The sequence below is a fragment of the Anoplolepis gracilipes genome, chromosome 3 (genome assembly GCF_047496725.1).
Source record: "Anoplolepis gracilipes chromosome 3, ASM4749672v1, whole genome shotgun sequence".
Lineage (NCBI taxonomy): Eukaryota > Metazoa > Arthropoda > Insecta > Hymenoptera > Formicidae > Anoplolepis > Anoplolepis gracilipes.
In genome coordinates this window covers 11,511,695-11,539,263 of record NC_132972.1, presented here as the reverse complement: position 1 = coordinate 11,539,263, position 27,569 = coordinate 11,511,695, and the positions used below count along the sequence as shown (strand labels likewise).

Sequence of the window (27,569 nt, the reverse complement as noted above, 5' to 3'; positions counted from 1 at the left end):
AAAGATTATTATGTTTAGAAAACCGATAAGAATAACAATCAATCACTGCCCAATAATTGGATCAGTATTTGGCGGCTTAACTGAAAACTTTAGTAAGAGTAATCAAAGGTACTTTCATCAATTTGAATCAACCTAATCTGAATTATAATAATCCCGAGGTGCGAGATAAAATAGAAGTAAGTGATATGTATACTTAGTCAAAAAAATGATGCAGAAAAAGAACAAGAAAAAATTATGAAATTTCAAATGCTTATAACACAGTTAATAATTATGTTATCAAGATGCTTAGAAAAGGAAAAATAAGCTTGAAGTCTATAGTTTAAGAAACTTTAGTACCGATTAAGTAAATTAATTAATTTTTTAATGACGGACACAGTGAAAACCTACAAAATTGATTAATAGAAAGTTCAGTTTCCTGAGTTGCACAGAATAAATCAATTGACGTAGCCACCGACGAGATATTATTCTCGTCAGTGACGTAGCTCAATATGACGAAAAATGCATGAAATTCTTTTTTTCAAAACACGCTACTGCAGAACTTGATATGGTAATTTTTCGCTGAGTTATGTCAATCTAAAAGAAGTATAGATTTGTATTAAATAACAATAAATTGTGATTTAAAATGCCGCCATTATTAATTTAAATTATTGCATTTGTTCAAGATGTATCGGTGTATGTGTATATAAAATGTGAATTTTTAATAAGCATCTACATATTTTTCTTGAAAACAACTATGTTTTCTTTATACCAATTAATTCCTATATTATTTTGTATATAAAAGTTTTGAGGAAAGATAATTGAAAAATGAATATTTTATAAGACATTTCATAGTTTACGTGAAATTATGTTAAATTAAAGTATAAAATATTTTGTAAATTATTAAATTTTTTAACCATCATACTCATAACTTTTTACGCAGAATGTTGCGAAGAATCGATTTATATAAAAAAAAATCAAAATGTTTAAATTAGAGGTTTTAAAAATACTATGTTGCAATTTTCTTATTAACTTATAATAAAATCGTTTGCATTATACGATGTCTCTCTCTCTGTATCAAATCTATTTTGTAGAAAGAATTTTTTTATACACCCTCAACTTGTGCAAATATTTACATCAGTCACTTTATATTTATATGAATCATCCTGTATGTATAATTATATATAAATTTTATGTTTAATTTTATATGTATCGACAATCAAAATGTATTCTACATATTTTATGTACTGAATATATATGAAAGCTCTTATTCAGTTTAACAAAAACACTCTTATCTTTTTTGAGAAAAGAAAAATTCTACAATTTTCTATGTTAAATACAATTTCAGTTTTTCAAAATAATCACGTCGCAATTTTGAAATCATGAGATTAAAGTTGTCGAAAAAAGATTTGTTAATAATATATGTAAATTTTTATTATACTACATACTTATATGTATAGCTACGCTATATAATTACAGTATTTTTTTTCTGTTTGGTATTAGTCATTTGTTTAGTTTGTTAACTACAGAAAACTATACAATTTATCTTTCTTAAATATTAGTCATAACATATATTGCCACGTATGTGATATATTTCACATATGTAGTTGTAATGAAGAGAATAAGATTTCCGAGTTGTGCTTAAACACGATCCTCGTGTTACTTCCGGGTAATCTAACACTAAAATAACAATATTATTGATATAGGTTCTGTTATTTTCATAGAGTAGTATCATTAATTCAGCGATCTTTTAACGAAATGTTAGTCATTCATCGTGACAATTGATTAATGACCATGAAAAAATCGCGTACGCAGTTGCAGTAATTATGGTCATTATTTTATGCTTCCAACTTATTAGTTTTTTGTCAAACGTGAAAATATTGTAACATTTATTAAACATAATTGATAAGAAAGCTGATTTTTTTAGCCATTAATCTATATATAAACCATTTTCAGATTCGCAAGCACAAACGGCATCATGTCGCTGACAACACGCTTGTGCGTATTTCTGTTGCTGGTGAGCAGTTCATTTGCCACAATTCTTAATAAGACGTGGTGGAACAACACTGTCTTCTATCAGGTTTATCCAAGGAGTTTGTACGATACAAATGCCGATGGCATAGGTGATCTGAAGGGTAAACATAAATTTGTCATTACTTGTTAATATATGTCGTACGAGATTATAAAGAATAAAAAGTTATTCATCTATATATTGCAATATTGTTCCATTAATTATTGCAAAATTATATATATGGTCAAATTATATTAAGTTCAAATATCTTAGTTATATAAGTTCATTATTGAAAAACATTGATGTCAAAGTAACGTAAGCCAAGTATAAGAATATTGGCAAAATTTGAAGTTTTGTTTTCCAATGTTATTAGGAATAACTGCAAAGTTATCCTATTTCATGGAAAGTGGCATCAACGCAATCTGGCTGTCACCTATATATCCGAGTCCTCAAGTCGATTTCGGATATGACATATCAAATTTTACGGATGTTGATCCTATTTATGGCTCATTAGAAGACTTTAAGGAACTCTTGGCGAAAGCTAAGAGACTCGGTCTAAAAGTATGACAGTTTTCCTACATCATAATATTTATACATATATAATAATTTGATTGCTTATATATTATAATTGTAATAAAATGTAAAAATTGTTGACTTTATTTCTTATATTTTATGAAATATTTTGATTATTTGTCGTTTTTTTGGAGTTATTTTATAATACTATTCTTATAGCTGGTCCTCGATCTCGTACCTAATCATACTTCTGACAAGCACCCATGGTTCCAAAAGGCTCTTAAAGGCGATCCGAAATATAAGCATTATTATATGTGGGCAGATGGTAAAAATAAAGACGACAAAACGCCGCCTAACAATTGGATTAGTGTATTTAGTGACTCCGCGTGGACTTATATCGATTCGCTAAAACAATGGTATCTTCATCAATTCGATTACAGACAGCCTGATTTGAACTTCTCTAATCCCGATGTAAGAGAGGAGATGGAAGTAAGTTATAAAGAAAAGCTCAATAAATTATTATCATTTGTTGTATTTCGAAAGAAGACTTTCATTAAAATACTTGAGTCTGATAATTCAATCACATTAATTTTATTTGCAAGAAGAAAAAGAAAGGTTCTCGCGTTTAGAATTTTAATAAATTGCATTAGTAAATCTTATCAATATTATTTGTACAATCAAATAATGAAAAAAAATTTCTTAATAATTTTTATTAATTCGAAACGTTTATATATTATTGAACTTATTCTTTGATATATTGTTAGTCTTCTTCCAGATATGCATGCTAAAATAAATTACATAACATAATTTATTAGCATTTATAGTTGACATATTAATTCATCATTTAATTGTTTCGTTACCGTATTTTTGCTTAGATTAAAAATCATTTAATCTAGATTATATAAATCTTTGCTATCTACCGCTTCTTATTTTGTACATACAAATTTCAGTGAAATAACTAAAAATTAAGTTTAAAATATAAATTTATATAAGAAAACATAAGAGTTTTAAGACATAAACAGTTTTATAACTAGAAAAAATAGATAAAGAAAAGCGAATAAGAATAATACATAGATATTCTAAGCTTATTCTTAGTTTTATTTCTAAGGTTTAATGATTTTTCTCGATTGGTTATATAGAATGTATTAAAATTCTGGTTGGATTTGGGTATTGATGGATTCCGCGTCGATTCTACCGCATTTATCTTTGAAGATAAAGAATTGCGAGATGAGCCCAGAAGTTATGATCCTAATGCTACACCGCGAGATTATACATATTTGAATCACATTTATACCCTTGATCAATTACCTACTTATGAGCTTCTCGGAACTTGGCGAAAATACGTAGATCAATATGCTGATGAGCGTAATCAAGATCAGAAGGTGAATAAAGCAATATTAATTTTTTGTGTTATTTTTGTGTTATTAATTTTTTTTGTACTTATTTATTTATAAAATATGTTCTTTTTGATTTCTCTAGTTGATGGTAATGGAGGCATATACCAGTTTGCCACATACCATACTCTACTATCACTATAACTTGACGCCTTTTAATTTCGAGTTTATTAGAAATATAACTGTTAATTCGTCCGCGCAATTTGTCAAAGATGAAATGGATCTCTGGATGAATTCAATGCCAACTGGTGAAGTCGCTAATTGGGTGGTTTGTATATGAAGTCATCGTTATCTTAATGAAATGTTTTTACTTCATTTTTTAAATAAAATGTAGCAATTTCTAAATTGTTCAAATTACATGTACAAGAATTATAATTCTTATTTTTATATTAGATATTTACATGCATATATCATACTATATAGTGTTTTAAAGATAAATATTTTATTCTATTGAAAATAGTTTAGAGAATTTACTAAATGTGTAATTATGAAGAATTTTCATCTAAATTTGTAGTTATAAATTGTAGTTATAAATTATTATCGTACACATTATTAAAAACTTTTCTAAGAAAAAAGTTGTAAATTGTTGCTATTTGTTATTTTTTTTATTTAAGATGCAGATAAATTGCGAAAAAATTTACATACAGTTTTCATATAATATATATTTATATGTTTTTATATAATTTATATGCAGAATTTATATAAATAAGTCAGAAAGATTTAGTTTAAAAAAAAGTCATATGTTGCATTTCTGGAAAAAAACTTTCTTCAAAATATCTAATTCTATTAAATCCCATATTCTAGTTACATTGATTTTATTTATAAAAAAAATAAACAGGATAACTTTTTAAATTTGTTATTATTATGTTATACAAAAGGATATATTTACTTTTTTAAATTATAGACAAAGTTGAAACATAATATCAACTTTTTTAGATGGGAAATCATGATAATCCGCGCGTAGCTTCGCGTTTTCCTGGTAGATCGGATCAAATGACTATGTTGTCCATGATTATGCCAGGTTTGGCAGTAACCTATAATGGTGATGAAATTGGTATGGTGGATAAGAGAGATATATCCTGGAATAATACGCAAGATCCCCAGGCGTGCAATGCAGGCAAAGAGCATTACAAGGCTATTTCTCGCGATCCAGAACGAACGCCATTCCAATGGGACGGGACGAAGAACGCAGGTAGAAGATGAATTTTTACAATTTACAAAGTTTATTAACAATATATTTTTAAATCTCAATTAATTAATTATTCATTATGACAGGTTTTAGTAAGGCGAATTCCACGTGGCTACCAGTGAACGAAAACTATAAAACCTTGAACTTGTACAACCAGATCAGGGCTCATGAATCGCACTACAAGATCTACAAAACTTTAGCCCACATGCACCGAAAGGACCCGGCACTTACCGAAGGAAGTTATAGATCGTTCACGACAAATAATGGTACAGTCCTGGGTGTAATTCGAAACTCTGGTTGTCGCACTGTGTTGCTTCTGATTAACTTCAAAGATGACATTTCTCAACGGATCGATTTGTCAGGCAAAGGGCTTCCAAAAAAAATGATGATCAAGGTCTCCAGCTTGGGATCTTGCCTAAGAAAAGGGTACGTTTGTTTAAAAAAAAAATACTTTTCTAAAATTGTTTACGTATATAAATTCTTATAACTGTTATAACTATAAATATTATAAAAGAATTGTAATAGTAGAATTTTTTATTCAACAATAAAGATGATTTTCAAAAACGTTTGACACCACTCGTGGTTTTGTTAACAAATTTTTAGTCAATTTTATAATTCAAAATACTTTTTAATGTATTAGACAGCACACAAATGTTTGGTTTTAATTTAACTGCAAGTATAAAATTTTATTATATGTAGTTATAATATATTAAATATAATAAAATATATGCTACATAATAAATTAATAATATTTGTACAGGCCCGTTAAAAATTAAATAAGAAATAGATAAATGACACTTTTGAGCCAGCGTGTACCTTTATTCTAATCAACTTTAAATATTAATAAAATTTTGAACAATTCGATATATATACTATAAAAGATATAACTATTCATACAATAAGAAAATCTTTTTTAGATTTTTCTTACTAACTTTTAAAGAAGCTTATTCCTTTTTCTTTCTAACTTTTAAAGAAACTTACTCTTTGTAAACATTGTCATTATAAATATATTATCTAGTGGTAGATAATGTTTGCAGATATATAATTCAATTTTATATCTTTCAGGTTACAAGTTTCTATTAAAAATATACATTTGCCTAAGAAAGCCGCTGTAGTATATACGTCTCTGAACTTCCACTGCATATGCTGAATCTTCAAAGCATACATTTAAGTAAAAACCTTCTTTTGTTGTTGAAAATTATGTATTTGTTAATTATATAATAGTTCTAGCAATAAAAACAACAATAATAATATATTTAAACGTGACTTTCTAAAAAATACCCTTATAACTTAATACCATTGTACCATACATATTTGAACATTTATAATTTTAATATTTTATGTATTATATCTCTAATGTATACATTATTGAATTTTGTTGCATTATTTTTTCAAGAATTTGAAATTATGCATTAATATAACCATTAATTATATATAAATATTTAATTTTATTGAATTGTTTATATATTAAATACATATAATATAGTGAATATATTTTTAATTAAATTAGATACAAATACAATACATATTTCAAATTCTAATGAAAATATTACATTTATTACTTTGCGGATTAAATTTAATTTACATTATTATTTTGATTGAATAATAAAATAAATCTTCTTTTATTTATTTTCTGTTATATCTTTTATTTTGATGAAACATTTTTAATATATAAATCACGTTTTATTTATTCGGCAGTTACACGTTCGTCATATTATAAGTATGTATATTGAATTGTTATTTCAGATAGTTAGAATTGGCATAGTACTGACTGCCTATAATGAATATAATGAATATTTATAAATTTTTGCATAAAATTAATTCCTTAAAATAAGATTCGCTGAACAGTAATATATAATCGAGATTAATTCTTATATTTATTATAGATGTTGAACATAATGTCATTAATGGTGCGATTATATAATTGTCATATTTATTATAAACGTTGAACGTACGTACATCATTAATGATGTAATTTCAAAAAGTCGATCAGAATGATAGTTGATCTCACAATCAGTGGAAAAGTTTTATACAATTATTATAAATATATTTGCTGATTTAAATTGATTTATTTTGTGTCAAGATAGTTTATCGCGCAAATTTTTCATTTATCAACCTTTATATTAGTGATTTTTTATACTAACCGGAACTATCAAAATGTCGCGAGTCGCATGTCTGTTCGCTATTTTGCTTTTTCTGAGTAATTTACTGAGATATGTAATAAAGAATAATGAAAAATTGAAGTATTTTATCAGGTTTATTCGTAAGAAATATTATTAAAAAAAAGACATCTATTCCATTTTTATTCATATTTCTAATATATGTATGTACGAATAACATCGAAATTACAGCATTTCTAAAGTTCGAAGTCATTGGCATTTAGCTATCGTCGATTTATGCAAATTTGATGGTGGATTTCGGATATGATATTTCCGATTTCAAAGATGTCGATCCGTTTAATGCAATGCGAGATTTAGAGAATTAATTGTTTATGCAATTTCGCTTGGCATAAAGATGAAATTTGAAATTAATTTGTTACAATTTCTTTCCTTCTTTTTTTCTCTTTTAACAAATGGAAAAAGGAAACAAATTATAAATCAATTTTGGCAAATAATCTTGGTTCTAGTTCCAAATCACACTTCTGATAAGCACAAGTAATTAGAAAAAGTCTTATCGACGATGGCAAATACGTGCGTTAATATGTATAAAAAAACCAGTAAAAATAACAATCAATTACCATTTAATAATTGAATTAGCGCATTTAATGACTTAGCATGGAAGGATCTTTAATACGAGCAATAAAAAAAATATACCAATATATTTATTTTTTGTTTATGAATATTTTTCTCTACAAATTCGGGGAAGTGCATCGAATAGCTTTGTAAGGAAACTTCGTTGGACGACAACTAGTCATAAAAAATTTTTATAAAAATCGGTGAAGCAGAATACGTGATCTTTCCTTGTTAAAAGAAAAAATATGTAGTAAAATTTTTATGTATCAATTTTGTATTTTATATATATATATATATATATATATATATATATATATATATATATATATAATTATGTATGAATTTTGTGTTTAATTTTATATGTATCAACAATCAAAATTCATTCTGCAGATTTTTTTTTATTACCGAATATCTATAAGAACTCTTACTATTAATTTATTATATAGTTAACAAAAAACTACATAATTTTTTTTAAGAGAATAATTTTCTAATTTTCTATGTTGAATGTAATTTCAACTTTCAAAATATTCTATCACGTCGTAATTTTAAGACGATTATGAGATATTGATTGTGAAATTAAAGTTATTGAAAAAAAATTACTTACCTTATTATATATATACTATACTACTATGCTATATGTGATGTGTATTACAGTATTCTACAATTTTTTGCTGTCTGGTATTAAGTTGTTTACTACAGAAAACTACACAAGTTATCTTTTTTGAATATCATTAATCACATATTGCTACGTAGAATATTTTAGTAATGAAGTAAGATTCCCAAGCCGTGCTTAAACACATAATCCATTGTTACTTCCGGGTAATCTAACACAATAATGTCGTTAGAGATATACATTTTGTCATTCATTCTGTCATAGACTTTATGTCATTAAGTCCACGATCTGTTAATAAAACGACGATTGATTAATGACAATGAAAAAAATTGCATACACAATTACAGTAATCATTGTCACTGTTTTATGCTTATAATTTATTTGTTTTTTTTCGTACGTAGAGATATCGTACTATTCATTAAACATAACTGATAACAACTGATTTTCATAGCCATTAATGTATATATAAACAATTTCAGATTTGACAACCTCAAACGACATCATGTCGCTGACAATACGTTTGTGCGCGTTTCTGCTGTTGGTGAGCAGTTCATCTGCTAAAATTCTTAATAAGGGGTGGTGGAACAACACTGTCTTCTATCAGGTTTATCCAAGGAGTTTGTACGATACAAATGCCGATGGCATAGGTGATCTGAAGGGTAAACATAAATTTGTCATTACTTGTTAATATATGTCGTACGAGATTATAAAGAATTAAAAGTTATTACATTCACATGTATATGTTACAATTTTGTTTGATTAATTATGCATAATTATATCCAGTTAAAAGAAATCTGTAAGTATAAATTATTATTGAATTTATTATTGAAAAGTATTATACAAAATAATATAAAGTATAAGAATATTGGCAAAATTTGAAGTTTTGTTTTCCAATATTATTAGGAATAACTGCAAAGTTACACTATTTCGTGGAAAGTGGCATCAACGCAATCTGGCTGTCACCTATATATCCGAGTCCTCAAGTCGATTTCGGATATGACATATCAAATTTTACGGATGTTGATCCTATTTATGGCTCATTAGAAGACTTTAAGGAACTCTTGGCGAAAGCTAAGAGACTCGGTCTAAAAGTATGACGGTTTTCTTACATCATAATATTTATATATATATAATAATTTGACTGCTTATATATTATAATTGTAATAAAATGTTAATAAGAATTATTGACTTTATTTCCTATATTTTATGAAATATTTTGATTATTTGTCGTTTTTTTGGAGTTATTTTATAATACTATTCTTATAGCTGGTCCTCGATCTCGTACCTAATCATACTTCTGACAAGCACCCATGGTTCCAAAAGGCTCTTAAAGGCGATCCGAAATATAAGCATTATTATATGTGGGCAGATGGTAAAAATAAAGACGGCAAAACGCCACCTAACAATTGGATCAGTATATTTAATGGCCCCGCGTGGCATTATGTCGAATCGCTAAACCAATGGTATTTTCATCAATTCGAATATAGACAGCCTGATTTGAACTACTCTAATCCTGACGTAAGAGAGGAGATGCATGTAAGTTATAAAGAGAAGCTAAGGTTTTTTTAATGTTGCCATATTCCCGGAAGATTTTTACTAAAATACTTGATCTGATCTTGACTCAGTTTCGATTAATTTTAGTTGCAAAAAAAAAATAAGAAAGACTTTCGCGTTTATAATTTTAATAAATTGTGTAAATAAATCTTATCAACATTATTAGTATAGTACAATTAAATAATGATTCTATTATATCAATCTATCTATCTATTGTATCTATTATATCTATTATATCATTTTTATTAATTCGAAACGTTTAATATATTCTTTAACATATTGTTTAAGATACTATACTAATTTATTATATCACATATTTATTGCATATTTGGAAGAAGATTATAATAAAACATAAGCTAAAGAATATGTTAAACGTTTCAAATTAATAGAAATGATAAAAATCATTATTTGATTGTATTAAGAATATTGGATAAGATTTATTAACGCAATTTATTAAAAAAGTTATAAACGCAATATATATGTAATATGTACATACATATATAATATATGTAGAAAGCGTATAAAAACATCTTATACATTACAGTACTTTAGACTTATTCTTACGACTCCTAATAATTTCTTTGCTCGATTATAGAATGTATTGAAATTCTGGTTTGATTTGGGTATCGATGGATTCCGTGTCGATTCCTCCCCGTATATTTATGAAGATTCAGAATTGCGAGATGAGCCCAGAAGTTTTGTGGATGGTGCCACACCTGATAATTACACGTATTTAAATCACATTTACACTCTTGATCTATTACCTACTTACGAGCTATATGGAAATTGGCGACAATTCGCAGACAAATATGCTGATGAGCATAATACAGATCAGAAGGTGAGTAAAGCAATGTTCATTTTTTGTGTTTTGTACTTATTTATTTATAAAATATGTTCTTTCTGATTTCTCTAGTTGCTAGTAATGGAGGCATATACCAGTTTCCCACATACCATGCAATATTATAACTATGGTGTGTTGCCTTTCAATTTCATGTTTATTATAAATATAACCGCTGGTTCGTCCGCGAAATTTGTCAAAAAAGAAATGGATTGCTGGATGAATTCAATGCCAGATGGTGGAATCGCCAATTGGGTGGTACGTATTCACACGTGAACTCTTATCTTAATGAGAAGATTGCACTTCTCTTTTTTAATGAAGTTTAGCAATTTGTAAATTGTTCAAATTAAATTACAAGTTTATATTTAATTGCAAGATAAAAAGAGTCTTCTAATTTTTATTTTTACTGGATATTATATACGTGCGTCACATTACAATTTTTAAGATAAATATTATATTCCATTAAAAACAGTTTTTAGAGAACAATAAAATTTACTAAATGTATAATCACATAAATTTTTATTTAAATTTATAAAATTATAAATTTTTATTATACACATTTTTAAAAGTTTTTCTAAGAAAAATTCAAGTCGTAAATTTTTGTTATTAATTATTTTTATATAATTTTCTATATATATTTTTTATATATTTTTTCTATATATGCATTATATGTTCTATATAATGTTGAAATTGTCAAAAAGTATATGTATGCAAGTAAATTACAGGTCCAATTTTTTCTAAAATGTTATATATTGCATTTTCAGGAGAAAATAACTATAAAAACACCAAAGTAATTCTGGTATTTTAGTTACATTATTTGTAAAAGTGTAAACAGAATAATATTTCAGATGTTATCATTATGTTATACAAAAATAGAAATGGAAAAGGTCTTTTTTTTAAGATTTTCAATTTTTTTATTGTACGATCATTAGGAACGTCAAAAATAACTATTAAGTAATAAAAGAACTCGACCATTTAAACCAAAATTAATTATTAGGTTTAGCCATTTTACAATTAGACTACAACATGTATCATCCCCAAGGTGAAAATGAATACAATTTATAGTAAAAAAATTAATTTTTGATTCAAGAGTAATAAATAAGGACGATATATATGTTGTCTAAAATGACGTTAATATGATGGCAGAGCAATATAATGAGCAAAAATATTTTATTACTTCACTTTTTAATCATAGAAAAGTCTTAAGTACTATAGACTTATACTTAATTATTTATATTAATAATAATTAATGTTTGCTTAATAATTCGAGTTTTTTCTCATCCAGTTATTTTTAACATCCCTAATAATAAAAAAAATAATAGAAAAATTGTTTTTCGAAATTTCTAAGGGCAAAAAACGCACAAAATGATTCTTCTTTATTTTTTCAATTATAGACAGAGTTGAAACATAATATAAACTTTTTTAGATGGGAAATCATGATAATCATCGCGTAGCTTCGCGTTTTCCCGGCAGATCGGATCAAATGGCCATGTTGTCCATGATTATGCCAGGTTTGGCAGTGACCTATAACGGCGATGAAATTGGTATGGTGGACAAGAATGATATATCCTGGGCAGATACGAAAGATCCTCAGGGGTGCCTTGCAGGTAAAGATCATTACAGTAGTGTGTCTCGTGATCCAGAACGAACGCCATTCCAATGGGACGGAACGAAGAACGCAGGTAAAAGACGAATTTTTACGATTTACAAAGTTTAATTTATGAACAATATATTTTTAAATCTCAATTAATTAATTATTCATTATGACAGGTTTTAGTAAGGCGAATTCGACGTGGCTTCCAGTGAATGAAAACTATAAAATGTTGAACTTGCACAATCAGATCAGGGCTCATAGATCGCACTACAAGATCTACAGAACTTTAACCCGCTTGCACCGAAAGGAACCAGCACTTACCGAAGGAAGTTATAGATCGATCACGACAAATAATGATACAGTCCTGGGTGTAATTCGAAACTCTGATTGTCGCACTGTGTTGCTTCTGATTAACTTCAAGGATGATGTCTCTCAGCATGTTGATCTATCACACGAAGGACTTCCGCATAAAATGAGAGTCTTGGTCTCCAACTTGCATTCTGGAGTAAGAGAACGGTATGTTTCTTTGAACACTTTTTAAAATGTTTATACGTACATAAATATAATTGTTATTATTATAAATGTTGTAACTAGAATAGTAAGATTTTTTTATTCGACAATGGAAATGATTTGTAGAAACGTTTAACACCATTTTTAGTTTTATTAACATGTTCTTAGTCAAATTTATAATTAAAAAAACTTTTCAATAAATTCTCTATCAAAAATTTCTAATTACAAAGATATTTGTATATTTTTAAATGTGTTAGCTAACACAAATTGTTTGTTTATAATTTAATTGCAAATATAAGATTTTATTTTAATTACAATATATTATTCATAAAACGTGTGCTACAAAAGATATAATTATTTATATAATTTATAAAAAAAATTTTTTTTAAAGAAACTTAATTTATATAAACATTATATCATTGTAAATATATTATCCAATGATAGTGACAGTGTGCAGATATGTTATATTTACTTTTATATTTTTTGCAGGTATCACGTTTCGACAAGGCATATACATTTACCTCCGAAAGCCGCTGTAGTATACACGTCTCTAAATATCTTTTAAATCTTCAAAATACATTTAAATAATAATTTTTCTCTTGTGCACTTATAAATCGTATATAATGATTCCTGCAATACAAAAGTAATAAAGCAATACTTTATTCAAACATGACTTTTTCTACAAAGTACCCTTAAATTGTATACATATATATTTAAATATTTAATTTTAATTCTTCCTGTATTTTAATCTTCAAATTATATTATTAAATTTTTTTGTATTACTTTCTTCAAGAATTTGAAATTAAACATTATACGCATTATACAATATATAATTATACAATATATGCATTAATTATATTAATTATTATATATATTAATATTTAATTTTCAACTGTTAATGTATTAAGTATATTGAATATATTAATATTTTTAATTAAATACATTAAAAAATTAAATGTAGATACAAAATATTTCAAAATCTAATTAAAAGTATTATATATATTATTATTTTGCATTTTTCAACACTATCTATTTTTTACGGTTGAATGAATAAGATGAAACATTTTCTAAATTATTCTTTTTTATATAATTTATTCTTATAACATTTTTTTAATATACAAAACGCATTTTATTTATTTGGCTATTATGCATTCGATAAACTTTATTATTGTATTCATATTTCATCGAATAGTTTATTGTCAGCTGGTGTGGTACCGACTGTCAGTATATACGCGATAGCGAATTTCATCAGTGTTGGAATTAATTAACGTGCTGGTAAATCGAGACACTGTATTGATCGCGATAAACGCATGCGCGTTTATTAATCCGATCGCATACTGGAGGGGTAATGTAATGTTACGTGTGAATAGTTCCTGAAGCAGCTGCAAAGCTCGCGATAGTGCAAGTAGTAGTATGTCAAGAGCAGTGTTGCACGTGTTTATCAACGTTTTGCGAGGGTGACAGCGATCGTCCGTGGTCTTGGGGCTTCATCCCTGCATGGTATTCGATTTATTAAAGAATATATTAAAGCTCAATTCATTAACTTGCAAGAAAAGATGTGTTTCGGTAGCTATAACACATACACACACACACATACACACATATATATAAATCTATCTTATAGAATTTATTTATATATTTATTATTATATTATTTTAATAATAATCTTTGAAAAAAGTATTTATATATTAGAAATCATTTTCAGAAAATATTCTTCACTTAAAAGTACTTTAGAAAACAATAACGAGAGAACTTCTTCTGTTTTGACAGCTGCGCTTGTGCGCTTGTATTCGAATACAACTTGCAATATTGACTATTTTCTAGCATTCTCTATTCAATGTTATCTTGCTTTTAATTATTTGATGGAAAAAAATGAATGTAAATTTGGAACATTATTATTAACAAGATATTTTTTCATTGAAAATCAGGCTCGATTATTTAAAAACTTTTTAATAATTTTTTTTTTTAAATAGATAAATATATATATATATATATATATATATATATATATATATATATATATGTATGTGTGTATTTAGAGCTTCTATGATATGCTTTTAATATTTTTAGTATGTTTTAAACTTTATTACGTAAAAAATGATTAAAGTAATGTATACGATTAATAGTAACGTTGCTGATTCTTGATATTCTATTGCTATCTATTATTATTATTATTATTGCTTTTTATTATTATTTTAATTTTGATATTTTAATTGATATTATTGGATAATTAATTAAAAAATGTTGTAAATTTATTTTTCAACATGTATATATTGAAATTGCATGATAAAATCGCTTTTCATTGATAACAGAATCGATAACATGTGACACACTTTGGTGAAAGTTGTATAATTTGACAAGAGCATTTGTGTCACACAGTTGCAGTTTGTACGTAACTTTTTTGATACTTGATTAATTGTGTAACAATAATTGATAAGCAAAAATTTTGATTATATTATTTACACATAACATTATAATTATGTAAACATTATCTTAAATATAATATTATTATAGCATTCTAATGTTTATATTTAAGAAATATAATATTTATTTTTAGGAATCTAATTTGACTTTAATGTATAGATTAAGCAACATGTATCGACATAACAATTTGTCGAGTATCAAAATTGCACGCAATTTCTTTGATAAGATAATATTAAATTATATATATTTTAAAAGTGTTTTATGTAATAACCCTCTATTAGAGAAAGAGAGAGAGAGAGATATTTGTCTTTGCACTTGTAAAGAGCGATGCAAATATATAAATATAATTATATAAAATAATTTTTCAGAGTTGAGAATAAAGGATTATGTGTAAAATCGCATTTAAAATATTGTAAAGCAACAGTGCAAAGTTTGTGTCTTTTCACAAACGCAATCACGTAGCGTCAAGTCGCAAATGTGCTGTCGCGACATTTATTATTAGTAGCTTTAGTTGCATTTCCCGTTTTACACTTTTGTGATGTTTGTTTTGTATGTAGAATATATATTAAATGTTTTATTCTGTGATAATGAGGTGCTTGCCAGACACTGATAAGACCGTCATTTATTATGACGAGCACAGTTATGTCACACTGTTTTCTCTCTCTCTTTTTTTTTTTAATTCAACGCATTCGCCGTTTCGCAATATTCCTAAATGACAGATCGCATTTGCATCTGTGATCCGCATCTTTGTGTTTATGTCACACATACAGATGCAAAAAGAAACACCTTTCTTTTTTTCTCTCTGATTGCTATTGTACATACTTTGAAAATGTCCGCACGCAAATAAGCACATCTAGCATAGCGCGGAACTACATGGTATTATAGATAACGCTGCATTGCAGTTGTGTGCCACTGTAAAATACAATCGCCCACATGCTCTGTCGACATCATTCACTCCCGCATAATCTGCTTACCCAATGTATTGAATTTTTCTTTGATATTTGTTTGCTATCTATTGGTTTGCTTGCCGATCGTTGAACCTCGCAATATTCTATATATTTCCTCTTATCAACCTCTTATAAACCTTAGACGAAGAATTACAAAATTTATATCAGTATATGTAGTACTAACATATATAATCTCCCATCCTAATATTCTTTTGTCTTTTATATTAGAGATATGTTTTATGTGTATGAGTACTAGTATAAATGTAACATATCATTCATTGTTATTTTAGAACAGATCTTTGTATATTAAATCTCTTTATAATACGTAATCAGTTAAAGAAATTAAATAGTTAACATTTTGAACCACAACCGTTCTATTCGATATTACTTATTTGACTGTTTTAATAATGTATCTTTTCTTAAAAAGAATTGGAGCTTTTAAGGAAACTTTCAAACAAGCATTTCATTTATATCAAAATAAATTCTTCATTAGTTAGTTTTATATTAACTTTTAATGCATATTTTGAATTAAAACTATCGCACATTATTGATCTGCAACAATGATTTAAAAATCATGTACAACCAACGACAATTAATATATTATACATGTGTATATATATACAATAATTTCTTAAAATTTTTTAATAAAAATGATATTGAAAACTTCTCTTGAAACACAATATAATCCAAATTTATTAGAAAAAATATTAAAGATTATTATATATTTTTATATCATGCATCTTATATATATATATATATATATATATATATATATATATATTGCATGTATATCTTTGCATGTAAATATTAAAATGTTACATTTTTTGCCCATTAAATTTATTTAAAGTTGTGATAATACATTAATTAAACTTCCCGAGAAAACAATTAAGATAATGATTATATTTGAATATTTAAATATACCCTTGACATGATTTCTCTCTCTTTCTGCCCTTTTTCCCTCTCTCTCTCCATCCGATATTACGTACTTCCACCCTCGCGTCACCCACATTAATCGGAAATTCTTGTGGCGTCGAATTGCCATAGACATGTGGACGTAATCGATGATCTATCTTTAGACGCCACGCAGAAAGCTTTGTTTAGGCTTTTGCACGATAACATCCGGCAGTTATTTATTTCACATTTTTCTCTTCATTTTTATGCCTTATATTTATTAAAAACCGTATGTTATTAAATTATTTAATGATTAATATTAAATTAAATTTTTTATTCTATTTTAAAACGATTATGCCATAAATCAATCAGTTTTGTTGAAAAATTTTATAGAATATTTTTAACAATCCATCAATGAATGAAACATACATATATAGGATTGAAATTTGAAAAGGCATTAATTAATACACTTTAATAAATGTGAAAAAATATTAAATTTTGAAAATTTGATATACTAAATCTTTGTAGATTGTGTGTTTTATAAAATTTATGTCTAACAATCATATAATATTTTTAGTTTTTAAAAGCAATAAATTTTACAATATTCTTTTATAAGTTTAGAAGTACTTGCAATTGTCCAACCTTAATATCAGATATTTTGGTATGCTTTACAATTAAACATATTTATATTCTAGAAGTTTAACGTGTATAAAAATTGTATATAAGTAATATTTACATAATTAAGTCTTTATTTAATTTTATTGATTAAAAATTATTGTCAAATATGTATTTTTAACATTATTTTACATCTTTTATATCTATCATTTTGCATAATAATATTAATATATAAAAGAAAAAGAGAGAGAGAGAGAGAGAGCTGTTTGTTACATGTTAATAATAGTCTGTTATATAGGATATCCGTGTTGATTTTATATCTCTTGCGGTCACCAACATATGGTAGGCCAATTATAAAAGTCTGTAAGTTAAGACATACAATCAGTCGACCATGGACGCTTATTTCGCTACCAATAATCCGATTTTTGTGAGTTTATTTTTTATTGGTTTTATTTCATTCTCTTTAATCTTCTCGTTTTCATTGTATACTAGATCAACATATATTTGTACAGCATTAACTAGAAATTATTGCAAAATTTTAAATGTCATTGAATATCTATTTTTCATACGATATTTTACTTTCTTGTTTCAGTAGTTCTATGTTAAATAAACTGTCTTAAAGCTCTGTATCAACAAAAAAAGTGGAACATGATATAAATGGCATGCCCTTTCTTAGTAACATGTCGCGCGTTCTTCTTTTCGGTGTAAAACGTGGATGTGAAAGGTCACATGCAGTATAATGTAATGCTATACAAATATATTTATTTAAAGTTGTGATAATTAATTAATTACATATTAATGTAATTGGATGGAAATGAGCGCAAAATACATAGATGTTTATTGCAATTATCATCGTTCGATTAATATAATTTGATACTCTTTTAAAATACGCGATAATTTTGTTCAATCTCTATGAATATCAAACAGTTTATGAAAGTCTAAGGTTCTGTCTATTACTCATTAGTGTTGTCATTTTAATTTTTTACGCTAATATAGTTGACATAAAAACAACTATATAAATAATTATTAGTAATTAGTTTTAAAAAATATTATTTTGTTTTTATGTAACTACTATACTAGCGTAAAAAAATTAAAATGACAGTACTGATAATTAATTGACAGAATTTTAAACTTTTATTTTATATTCAAGGAGATTGAAGAAAATTGGCGATATACATCCATACTATACATGTATGTACACTCCAATACAGAAAGATTTAATTTAAAGTTAACTTGTGTTAAATAATTACATGCAATGTAAATTGCAATTTGTCTTTTTCTTTTACAATTATAGTTCTTTTTTATGTTTTCCAATCAAACATTTTTTATTTTTGTAAAATAATACAAACTTTTTAAGTAATTGTAAAAACCATCTCAAAATGTTAATATTTATTTATTCGATAGATATTTTTTTTAATTCCCTTACATTAAAAAGTGTAAGGGAATTTATCATCATGATTCATCGTTATCACTTTACGCATAGTACGTGCATATGTACACGTATGCATAGATAAGTAGGTAGGTACAATGGCCTATATACATCAGAAATGAAGCTTATATACCTCTTATCTAAGATTACTTTCAGCCTTACTCGTTTTGTGAGGACTATATAGTCGGTGTGGAAGGTTGCGTTTCGTAAATTGCTTTGCAGAAATGTCGAAATAGCATTCGACATAAACTGTTATAAAGAATTAGAAACCCTTTCATGGTCAGCAATCGAAATGTCGAGTTGCACTCAGATTGTTACAATTTCTCCTTGTTAAAACTTTATAATGCATGAAGAGTAAATTCGATACATTATTATTTTTAATCTTGGTTTGGTAATCTGAAAACGTTATGTTAAAATAGCACTAGTTTTAACTACTATATTTTTAATAGTAATAGTTTTAATCGGTATATTTTTATTATTCGTTATTATATTTTGAAAAATATAATAATATAATAGTATGATACTTTGTATAAAATACAATATTTTTTATTTTTAAATGTATGCAATGTATTTCTATTTTATTTATTATTTATATTTATGATAACACAGGAATTTGTAAATATATATTATGATAATGTCAAGATATAGTTGCTACTTATTCAATTTGTATGTCTCGAAATAACTTTAATGTAATAGCACTTTTTATTTTCTCTTTTCTTTTTTGCAATAACAAGGTTTTGTAAAATATTTTATTTTGTATATAAGCTTTTGAAAAAAAAAATTTGAATCAGAGACTCTATATTAATTTAACAATATATTCTGAAATAATAATACAATGTATTATTTTTTCTTAGACTTAATCTATTTGTGCGTCACGAAACACATTTGCTTTAATTAAAATTGCAAATATATGATAAATATTTGTGTTTTAAATTACGCAGTACGTATTATTAATCTCAATCATCTGTTATACCTAACAATTTAGGTTTAATCTTTAATTTCATTCATATTTACATTTCTTGCATGTTATTATACATAATTTCAGATAGTTATTGATGATCGAACAAACAATACTTTATCTAGGTATGGAAAGTTTGCGGTACTGATACTGATATCGATAACGTTGGTAAATGATTTCTGAAGCTACAGAGTTCACAGGTTAATCATAACACATATTTATTTCAGAACATGGTGGACGTTACAACGCCTTTACCATCCAATGGAGGAGGCTCGTTAATTGGACGTACCAGAGGTGCTCTTAGATCCGTGCGATCCGCTCTAGGAGGAAGCGGGGAGTATCTTCAAGGCCTAGGGAACAGAATAGGCTCCGCTCTTAGTAGCAGTTTAGAGGAAAGTGAATTGACTACAACCCCTTCTTCGCCACCCTCGTCGCCGCAGGCATTACCGCAGGCTGTCAAGCCAGAAGAGCAATTAGGACGACGGAAACTGAGGCTTCCGAGGTATAAACACGCGTTTGTTATCCTAGATACCTACAACAATTAATAATAATTAAAGTGTAAGCATGTAGATACTGAAACTGTAAAGTTGGTTATTCTATAAAATAAGACCTAATACAATTTTCATTGATTAGTGTTTATTCTTTGCAGTTTAATGAATTTCTGAATTAAAATATATGGAATTTTTTTTATATATTTTTTTCTAATTTATTGTTATAAGTATATTTTTCTTTTATATACATATATATATATATATATATATATATATATATATATATATATATATATGATACTTAGAAATATTATATTTATAAATATCATTCATTACGCTTTCTTTTTAATTTTATATTTTTCATTATATTTATAATTTAAGAGTTTTTAAATTTTTCTATATAAAATTAATCACGTATGAGCTAGATAATATGTGATATATATAAAAGTATAGATATATATCATAATTTCGCTATAATGTAAATTCTAATTTTGCTTATAATATATATTAACTAGCGATTATACATCGTACACACTATAGTATGGATTTAAATTACCGGCAAAGATAATATCATAATATTTGTTGCTCGTGAATAATTCACGTTTTGACACGCAATATCTCTTTTATAGATTCGGTGCGGGATTATCTTACGAGGATTATGAGGCGATAGCGCGGCACAAATTGGAGCGACAAGTAAGCACCAATCTTTCCAGAACACGAAAGTATCCGCCCGGGATGACGTATGAGGAGATAGCATCCTCGAGATCGGTTTCGAGTAAAAAGCAAGAGAGTCGAACCGAGCAGGAGGATATCAGTCCTGACCGGGACAGCCAGGAAAGTATAGAGCCTCTTCAAGAACAGGACATCAAAGCGACCGGGCCCGATCCTTACGAGAAGTTGAATTACAGAGCAGGTGATTAATCTTCGCCTCTAATTATCCGCGACAGACGTCGAACGAGTCGGAGTCAATGACTCTCATCGTCTTCGACGATGGTCGCTATCTTTCTCTCGCTCGCGATTGTCGCGAACATGCAATTATCGAGACTCGGATGGAAATAATGTGCTGTATTCTTCTTTCTTTTCACGAAGCGAGGGCGCCGACCCGCTATCAGACGGTTGTTTTCCGTTTAGGTAAATGTAACAGTCAGTCAATGTGGACTGTCCCTTTGATCTCACCCGCGAGTCTCCTCAGTGTATTACACGTAGGGATGCTTCAGTTTAAAGTATCGATATACTCGGTCTATGTTATCATATAATCAAGTATTACTTGATATTCTTTTAAAAAGTAATTTAAAACTGATTTACATTAGATTACTATAATATTCGTGAAAAAATTAAAATTAATGCAAATAATTAATGTAATTTTTAAAAATATATATAGTATACTTTTTCTTAATATTAAAAAAATCTATTTCACACAAAAATTATTCGTTTTAATGACGTTTAGTGTTCCGGCTAATATTTTTCTTCCAAATATTGATAATGTAACTAAAAACTCTAAAACAATGCAAAATTGTTGTTTAATTAACATTTGAAATATATTTAATCAAACAAAATCTCGATACTTTGGTGTTATCGTAAGCATTCCTTTTCACGTGCCCGAATTTCTGATCCAAACCCCTCCGCTAGATGTGATTAGTGAATACTAGTGCAATCAATATGTTCGCGTAACAAGGTGTTCGAATATCCATGAATCGATTTTGATAAGACCTCGGACGATTTGACCTGGAAACATCAATTTTCGAAATTCAATTTATCATGATGCGAATCTTATTTAAGTAAATTGAAATTTAATTTAATTTAGTTTCTCTCGCCATCTAAATTATAAAAAGTATAAATAAAAATCAGAAATTTACAAAGCTTAATCAATCTTGTAATATTAACATTTGCTTACACAAATAATTAACATAATTATACATTTAAAATGCAGATAATTTAATTATGAGAAGGATGCTGAAAAGTCGACAAAGAAAGGGAGAAACTAATTTGCATTATATGTGAAACATTACAATGAGTTAAAACATTATATTGAGTAACATTTTAATTTGTTAAAAGAAAAGAGTTATCTAATTATAATAGGAACTAAACTTCTTTATGTTCTCAAATTTCTTTAAAATTAATATGGTTTAAAGCAACAATACTTTCTTTAATCATATTACGTAACATCACGGCTCTTGAATATTCGAACATGTCAAAACACTCGTAGTTTCTTGCCAGACGTTGCATCCCGTTGGTAAAGATGTTGTTACCTGTGTATATATGTGCGTATATTTTTTCACGCGACCTACTTATGCACCTCGACTGCATTTATATGCATTTTCGCGCGACAAGAGATTATTCTATGAACGAAAAATAAGTTTTATTGCGTGATAGAATATTAATTTCTCGCAGATAAACATACAAAGATAGTTTGATAATAAAGATATAGGTTGTGGATTATAAATGATTTGTACCCGCAACCTCGAAGTCACAAGCATATATTGTGTATGCAAGAAAAATGTAGCAGCTGTACAAGCGTTATCAGATTTTTGCAAGTATATAGAAGTGTCGTAAATCAAAGTGACATTCATCGCAAATTAGTGAATGTTTATGGCCAATTTTAATAAATAATAGAACGGCACATTTTTCAAATTCAAGGGTATTTTTAATTCCACTATTTTTAAATTTGTTACCCCACACGCATACTTTTTTCGGCTTAAAATATTCTGGCTATAAACATTCATTAACCTAATAATAAATTTCACTCTTACTGCTTGCAAAAATTTGATATCCGTGTGCACCTCGAATTTGGAATAATTCTTAATCATGCCGACCACTTTATTTGCTTGCCAAAGTTCGACCAGTGTGGGTGGAAGATAACGCTTGCGGCTACTCCTCTCCCCCCTGTGACAATACATGCCCGTGACTTCGAGATTGCGTGCATAGATCACGTATAATCAAGGCTTGTACCTTTATTATCGGACTGTCTACAAACATTTATCGTCAGTTGGATCCCTCTATTATTTCCGCAATGTCGCGCGATTTATCGCATAATCGACAAGGACGTACGCGTAGATAAAAAATAGTTAAGTAATATCGCGTGGACATACATGTAATGTTTATCGTGGACTGTAAACTTTTGTGAATTTAATAATAATCTATAATAATTATAAACATTTTAACATTAATAAAACGTAATTGTAGCTCTAAGCAAGATATCTTAAATATAATCTTAGCATAAAGTATCATATTTATATAACATTTGTATTCTTACAATGCATTCATACAAATTAAAATAATATAATTAACATGATAAAAATTAAAATAACATAATAAACTGATTATATTTTACTTGTTTATAATTTTAAAACGTTCAAAAAAGAATATTATATTCTAATAAACAGATAATTTACTGTATATGTATATGTATGTTTATTTTTTTTATTTCGGATTTATATGATTTTAATTTGGCTCAACAGTAATTTAGAACAACTGGTAGATGAATTCGTTCGTATATAATTACACAAGAGTGACCAACACTTTGTTGCATAGTCTAGTAAACTTATCTTTGTTGTTTGTTTCTCTGTTCGGTGAAACATTAGATTAGATTGAGTTGCAAGTTTGTGTCGCCCTTTTAAGCGTGACGCACCATTGCTTGACATGTTGAGTTACAGTTGTCTTGACAATTACGTTTATTACGATACGTAATATTTGACAGAAAGGATATCTTTATTTTAGATATACCTTGTAGCAGCGATTCTACTAGCGATCAAGATGGATATGGACCCAGCACTAGCTTAGATTCTAATATGGACGGTCGCAGAATGTGGCAGAGATCAGGTAATTTTTAATTTTAATTTTAATTTTTAATTTTAATTCAAAAATTTTAGGGCTACTTTAATTTTAAGATATTCGAGCTTGAAAAATAATTTTAATTGTTTAAAAATAAAAGTGGTATAATAATAAAAAATTGTAAATAGTAGCGCTACAAATATTAGAATATGCAATGCAATTAATACAATTATCGCTGCGCAGGATCATCAGGTTCTGTTCAGTCTTGGGCCTCGAGCTTATCAGCTGATAGTCAATCGGAGGAAGCAGCCGCAGACTTTATGAAGGCTTTCGTACCTTTGCTATTTGATGCGCCTAATAGTATCGATCAAGAGCAAAAGGCTAATTTTGGGCAAATGGTTTTGGTATGTGTTAAATAAATTTTATATAACATTTTAATAATATGATAGTAAAACTTAAAAAAAAGTATTAAAAAATGTATAAAAAAATATTTTAACTAATTTACAGAATAAATATAACTCGTTACAAAAATAAGATAATATAAATTCAAGATACTAACAAAATCAATAATTAGATAATACATATTCTATTCAAATTGTTTGATTGAACGCAATAATAACTTTGTAGACAGAATCGGGAAGAATATGGTTCTCTAGAGTGGTGAATGCGAGAAGAGCGCGTGCATGTGTTACGGAAGCTTCATTCTACTCCTTAGCACAGCATTTTGCGGTCGCTTTGTTTGAATGTCACGAGGCGGATGATTTTGCACCCGCAAAAAGTCTCATGAACATGTGCTTCACATTTTATCACGAAGGTAAAACGAGAAGTTTCCTACAATAAGTTGTAAATAATATTAAAATTTTACAATGTTAAAATGATAATTTTTTAGAATAATATAATAATATTATAATATATAGAAATTATATAATATATATACTATAGATAATATATTATTATGATATGTAATATATAAAAGAAATCATAATATAGAAATATTATGAACAGAAGAATTTTATATCAAGCATATATAAAATAATTAATGCTAATCTAATTTTATTTTATCTTTCTCCTTCTTTTTTCACTCTTGATATATTAATTAAAGAATCAAAAATACTTTATATTAAATAATAATAAATATTAACATGTCATTATTATTAAATTATACTAATATATGCTTATTATATTATTAGATTATCAAAATTATTACTGCGTGCATTTTTTAATTTATGAATCTTGCTTTAATTGAACTGATCTCAATTATACGTATATTTTTAAATCTGTGCATTTATCTTAATATATGTTTAATAATATGTTTTTAGTTGAAGTTCCTGGGTTGGAGCCTTATCGTGAATATTTGTATACGCATTTACGCGTTCAACCGATATGGACATCTATGAGATTTTGGACGGCTGCATTTTTCGATGCAGTTCAATGTGAGCGAGCGTCAAGACCAGTACCGCCTCGACCGAAGTCCTTAGATCAGGAAAGCATCGCCGCGGAAGATCGAAAGTTTCAAGCAAACATTGTCTTCGGACAATTAGGGTAACTCTATTAATATATGATTTATGTTTTATCGGATTTATATCGGATTATTTTATTTTATATATCTTTTCTACTTAACAGGACTTTTACTTGCAACATGCACGCTTTCGGCCTGTCACGAGCTTTATGCATGGAGTTTCTCCGAAAACAATGTATCATTGCGAATTTAACTAAAGGTGATTATTCATGATGTTAGGCATTTTTGAATTAGGAATTTAGAATAATACAGATATTATTCACATTTCGATTTTGCAGAACAAGAGAAGATGCTGCGAGATAACATAGATCGAATGTTTGATGAGACCGAGCCATGGCGGTAGTTTAATGAGTGCAAATAAGATTGATTTAGAAAATAGTTTTAAGAAGCAATTTAATATTTCTTCTTGAAAATATTTCCAAAAAAATCGAATCATTTTTGTAGAAGATTGAAAAAAACGGCGAAGTCAATTATGAACAGAATCTAGTTAATACGTTGATGAAAGTCAACACATTTGTTGAATCTTATGCCGCATACGATACTGGACACGTCAATTTTTGAAATTCAAGCCCTGCACAGATTCGCGCGCCTTAAATTATGAAGAATATTATATTAAATCTTCTTAAAACAACAATTCTTACGTATCGAATATAAAATAATTCTATATATATATATAAATTTGCGCATTAAGAAATTAATTCTATAACAGAATATTCTTATTCTTATTAATTCTATAATACAGAAAGAAAAGTTAAAATCTGAGAGAGAAAAATTTGTTTTAGAATATTTATAAATTTTGAAATAAAACGTTCAAATTTACACGGAGCGATGTGATAAATTTAAGAATAGAAATGACAATAAGATTTGAAAATAAAACTGCATTATTGGCAGTTTAATCGCAAAGTGTAGTTTATTGGGATAATTTAAATGATAAAGGGTAATTTATTATGATAACAAAATGAAAGAAGAAACGTTCTCCTTAGTAGAGAGCGTAATTCATAATTCGATATATAGATGATTCTCGATATATTAAAACTGATTTTATGCAATTTTTAAATAAAGATCTATACATACATTTTTTAATAACTCTTATTTTATAATTTGTATGTGATTATTTATTTATGTGGTTTCTTTTACTCTATTCTATGTAAATATAACATTGAATAGAGCAGTTTTGATGTATCGAGAATTAGCTGTAATGTAAAATTAAGATCTGTAGTATATTACTGTAGTTAAATTTGCTTTTTACATCGTGAAATTAGTGGCTACAGAATATAAAAACACAAATTATAGACAGGTGCTACCGTAACACTGCAACATCATATCTTTATTGCTCCTTTCCTAGGTACATAATAGTAAATACAAACCTTATGCGTTATATGCGTAGCTTTACATTACTTTACTAATGTATGACTGAACATTACGCATTTTATAAGTGGAATTTATAAAAATGTAAAAAAACAAGTGCTTCTTTTTCATATTATTAAACAAAAATATTAATATTTATTCCTCTAATAGCGAGTGCCAGCTAATTGTAATCAACAGTTTGCGCATTCCAACGCCTTGTTATCACACATCATGCATTGTAAATAATTTGAAA

At 27.3% G+C, this 27,569-nt stretch overlaps 3 protein-coding genes across 5 annotated transcripts; all 3 read left to right on the top strand.

The window, feature by feature from the left end:
- Nucleotides 1-1,947: 1,947 nt before the first annotated feature.
- Nucleotides 1,948-6,300, top strand: LOC140663599 (maltase 1-like). The gene is made up of 8 exons (XM_072887857.1): nt 1,948-2,111; nt 2,361-2,548; nt 2,720-2,989; nt 3,640-3,882; nt 3,980-4,162; nt 4,831-5,086; nt 5,170-5,509; nt 6,149-6,300. Exons 1-8 carry the CDS (start codon nt 1,955-1,957, stop codon nt 6,231-6,233), a joined length of 1,722 nt encoding a protein of 573 aa, XP_072743958.1. The 5' UTR covers nt 1,948-1,954; the 3' UTR covers nt 6,234-6,300.
- A 2,629-nt stretch (nt 6,301-8,929) lies between these two features.
- LOC140664206 (maltase 1-like) lies at nt 8,930-13,592 on the top strand. Its single transcript, XM_072889091.1, has 8 exons — nt 8,930-9,087; nt 9,332-9,519; nt 9,695-9,964; nt 10,578-10,820; nt 10,896-11,078; nt 12,247-12,502; nt 12,591-12,930; nt 13,414-13,592. Exons 1-8 carry the CDS (start codon nt 8,931-8,933, stop codon nt 13,487-13,489), a joined length of 1,713 nt encoding a protein of 570 aa, XP_072745192.1. The 5' UTR covers nt 8,930; the 3' UTR covers nt 13,490-13,592.
- A 676-nt stretch (nt 13,593-14,268) lies between these two features.
- Nucleotides 14,269-27,064, top strand: LOC140663834 (uncharacterized protein KIAA0513-like). 3 transcript variants are annotated; one of them, XM_072888337.1, is made up of 10 exons: nt 14,269-14,424; nt 20,416-20,690; nt 21,309-21,592; nt 21,769-21,810; nt 24,397-24,498; nt 24,694-24,854; nt 25,078-25,264; nt 25,770-25,992; nt 26,074-26,168; nt 26,248-27,064. In XM_072888337.1, exons 1-10 carry the CDS (start codon nt 14,422-14,424, stop codon nt 26,310-26,312), a joined length of 1,437 nt encoding a protein of 478 aa, XP_072744438.1. In that variant the 5' UTR covers nt 14,269-14,421; the 3' UTR covers nt 26,313-27,064. The 3 variants fall into 3 exon arrangements, with proteins under 3 accessions (XP_072744438.1, XP_072744437.1, XP_072744439.1); XM_072888336.1 differs by lacking the exon at nt 14,269-14,424 and adding an exon at nt 18,072-18,228; XM_072888338.1 differs by lacking the exons at nt 14,269-14,424; nt 21,769-21,810 and adding an exon at nt 18,078-18,228.
- Nucleotides 27,065-27,569: the final 505 nt, after the last annotated feature.

Bases quoted from the DNA above. Each gene is read 5' to 3' on its own strand.
- LOC140663599 (XM_072887857.1), top strand. From the start codon at position 1,955: ATGTCGCTGACAACACGCTTGTGCGTATTTCTGTTGCTGGTGAGCAGT. The intron at 2,112-2,360 runs GTAAACATAAAT...CAATGTTATTAG, and splicing joins TGGCATAGGTGATCTGAAGG to GAATAACTGCAAAGTTATCC. The intron at 4,163-4,830 runs GTTTGTATATGA...CAACTTTTTTAG, and splicing joins GTGAAGTCGCTAATTGGGTG to ATGGGAAATCATGATAATCC.
- LOC140663834 (XM_072888336.1), top strand. From the start codon at position 18,193: ATGGACGCTTATTTCGCTACCAATAATCCGATTTTT. The intron at 18,229-20,415 runs GTGAGTTTATTT...TATTTATTTCAG, and splicing joins CTACCAATAATCCGATTTTT to AACATGGTGGACGTTACAAC. The intron at 20,691-21,308 runs GTATAAACACGC...TCTCTTTTATAG, and splicing joins CGGAAACTGAGGCTTCCGAG to ATTCGGTGCGGGATTATCTT.
- LOC140664206 (XM_072889091.1), top strand. From the start codon at position 8,931: ATGTCGCTGACAATACGTTTGTGCGCGTTTCTGCTGTTGGTGAGCAGT. The intron at 10,821-10,895 runs GTGAGTAAAGCA...TGATTTCTCTAG, and splicing joins AGCATAATACAGATCAGAAG to TTGCTAGTAATGGAGGCATA. The intron at 12,503-12,590 runs GTAAAAGACGAA...TCATTATGACAG, and splicing joins GGACGGAACGAAGAACGCAG to GTTTTAGTAAGGCGAATTCG.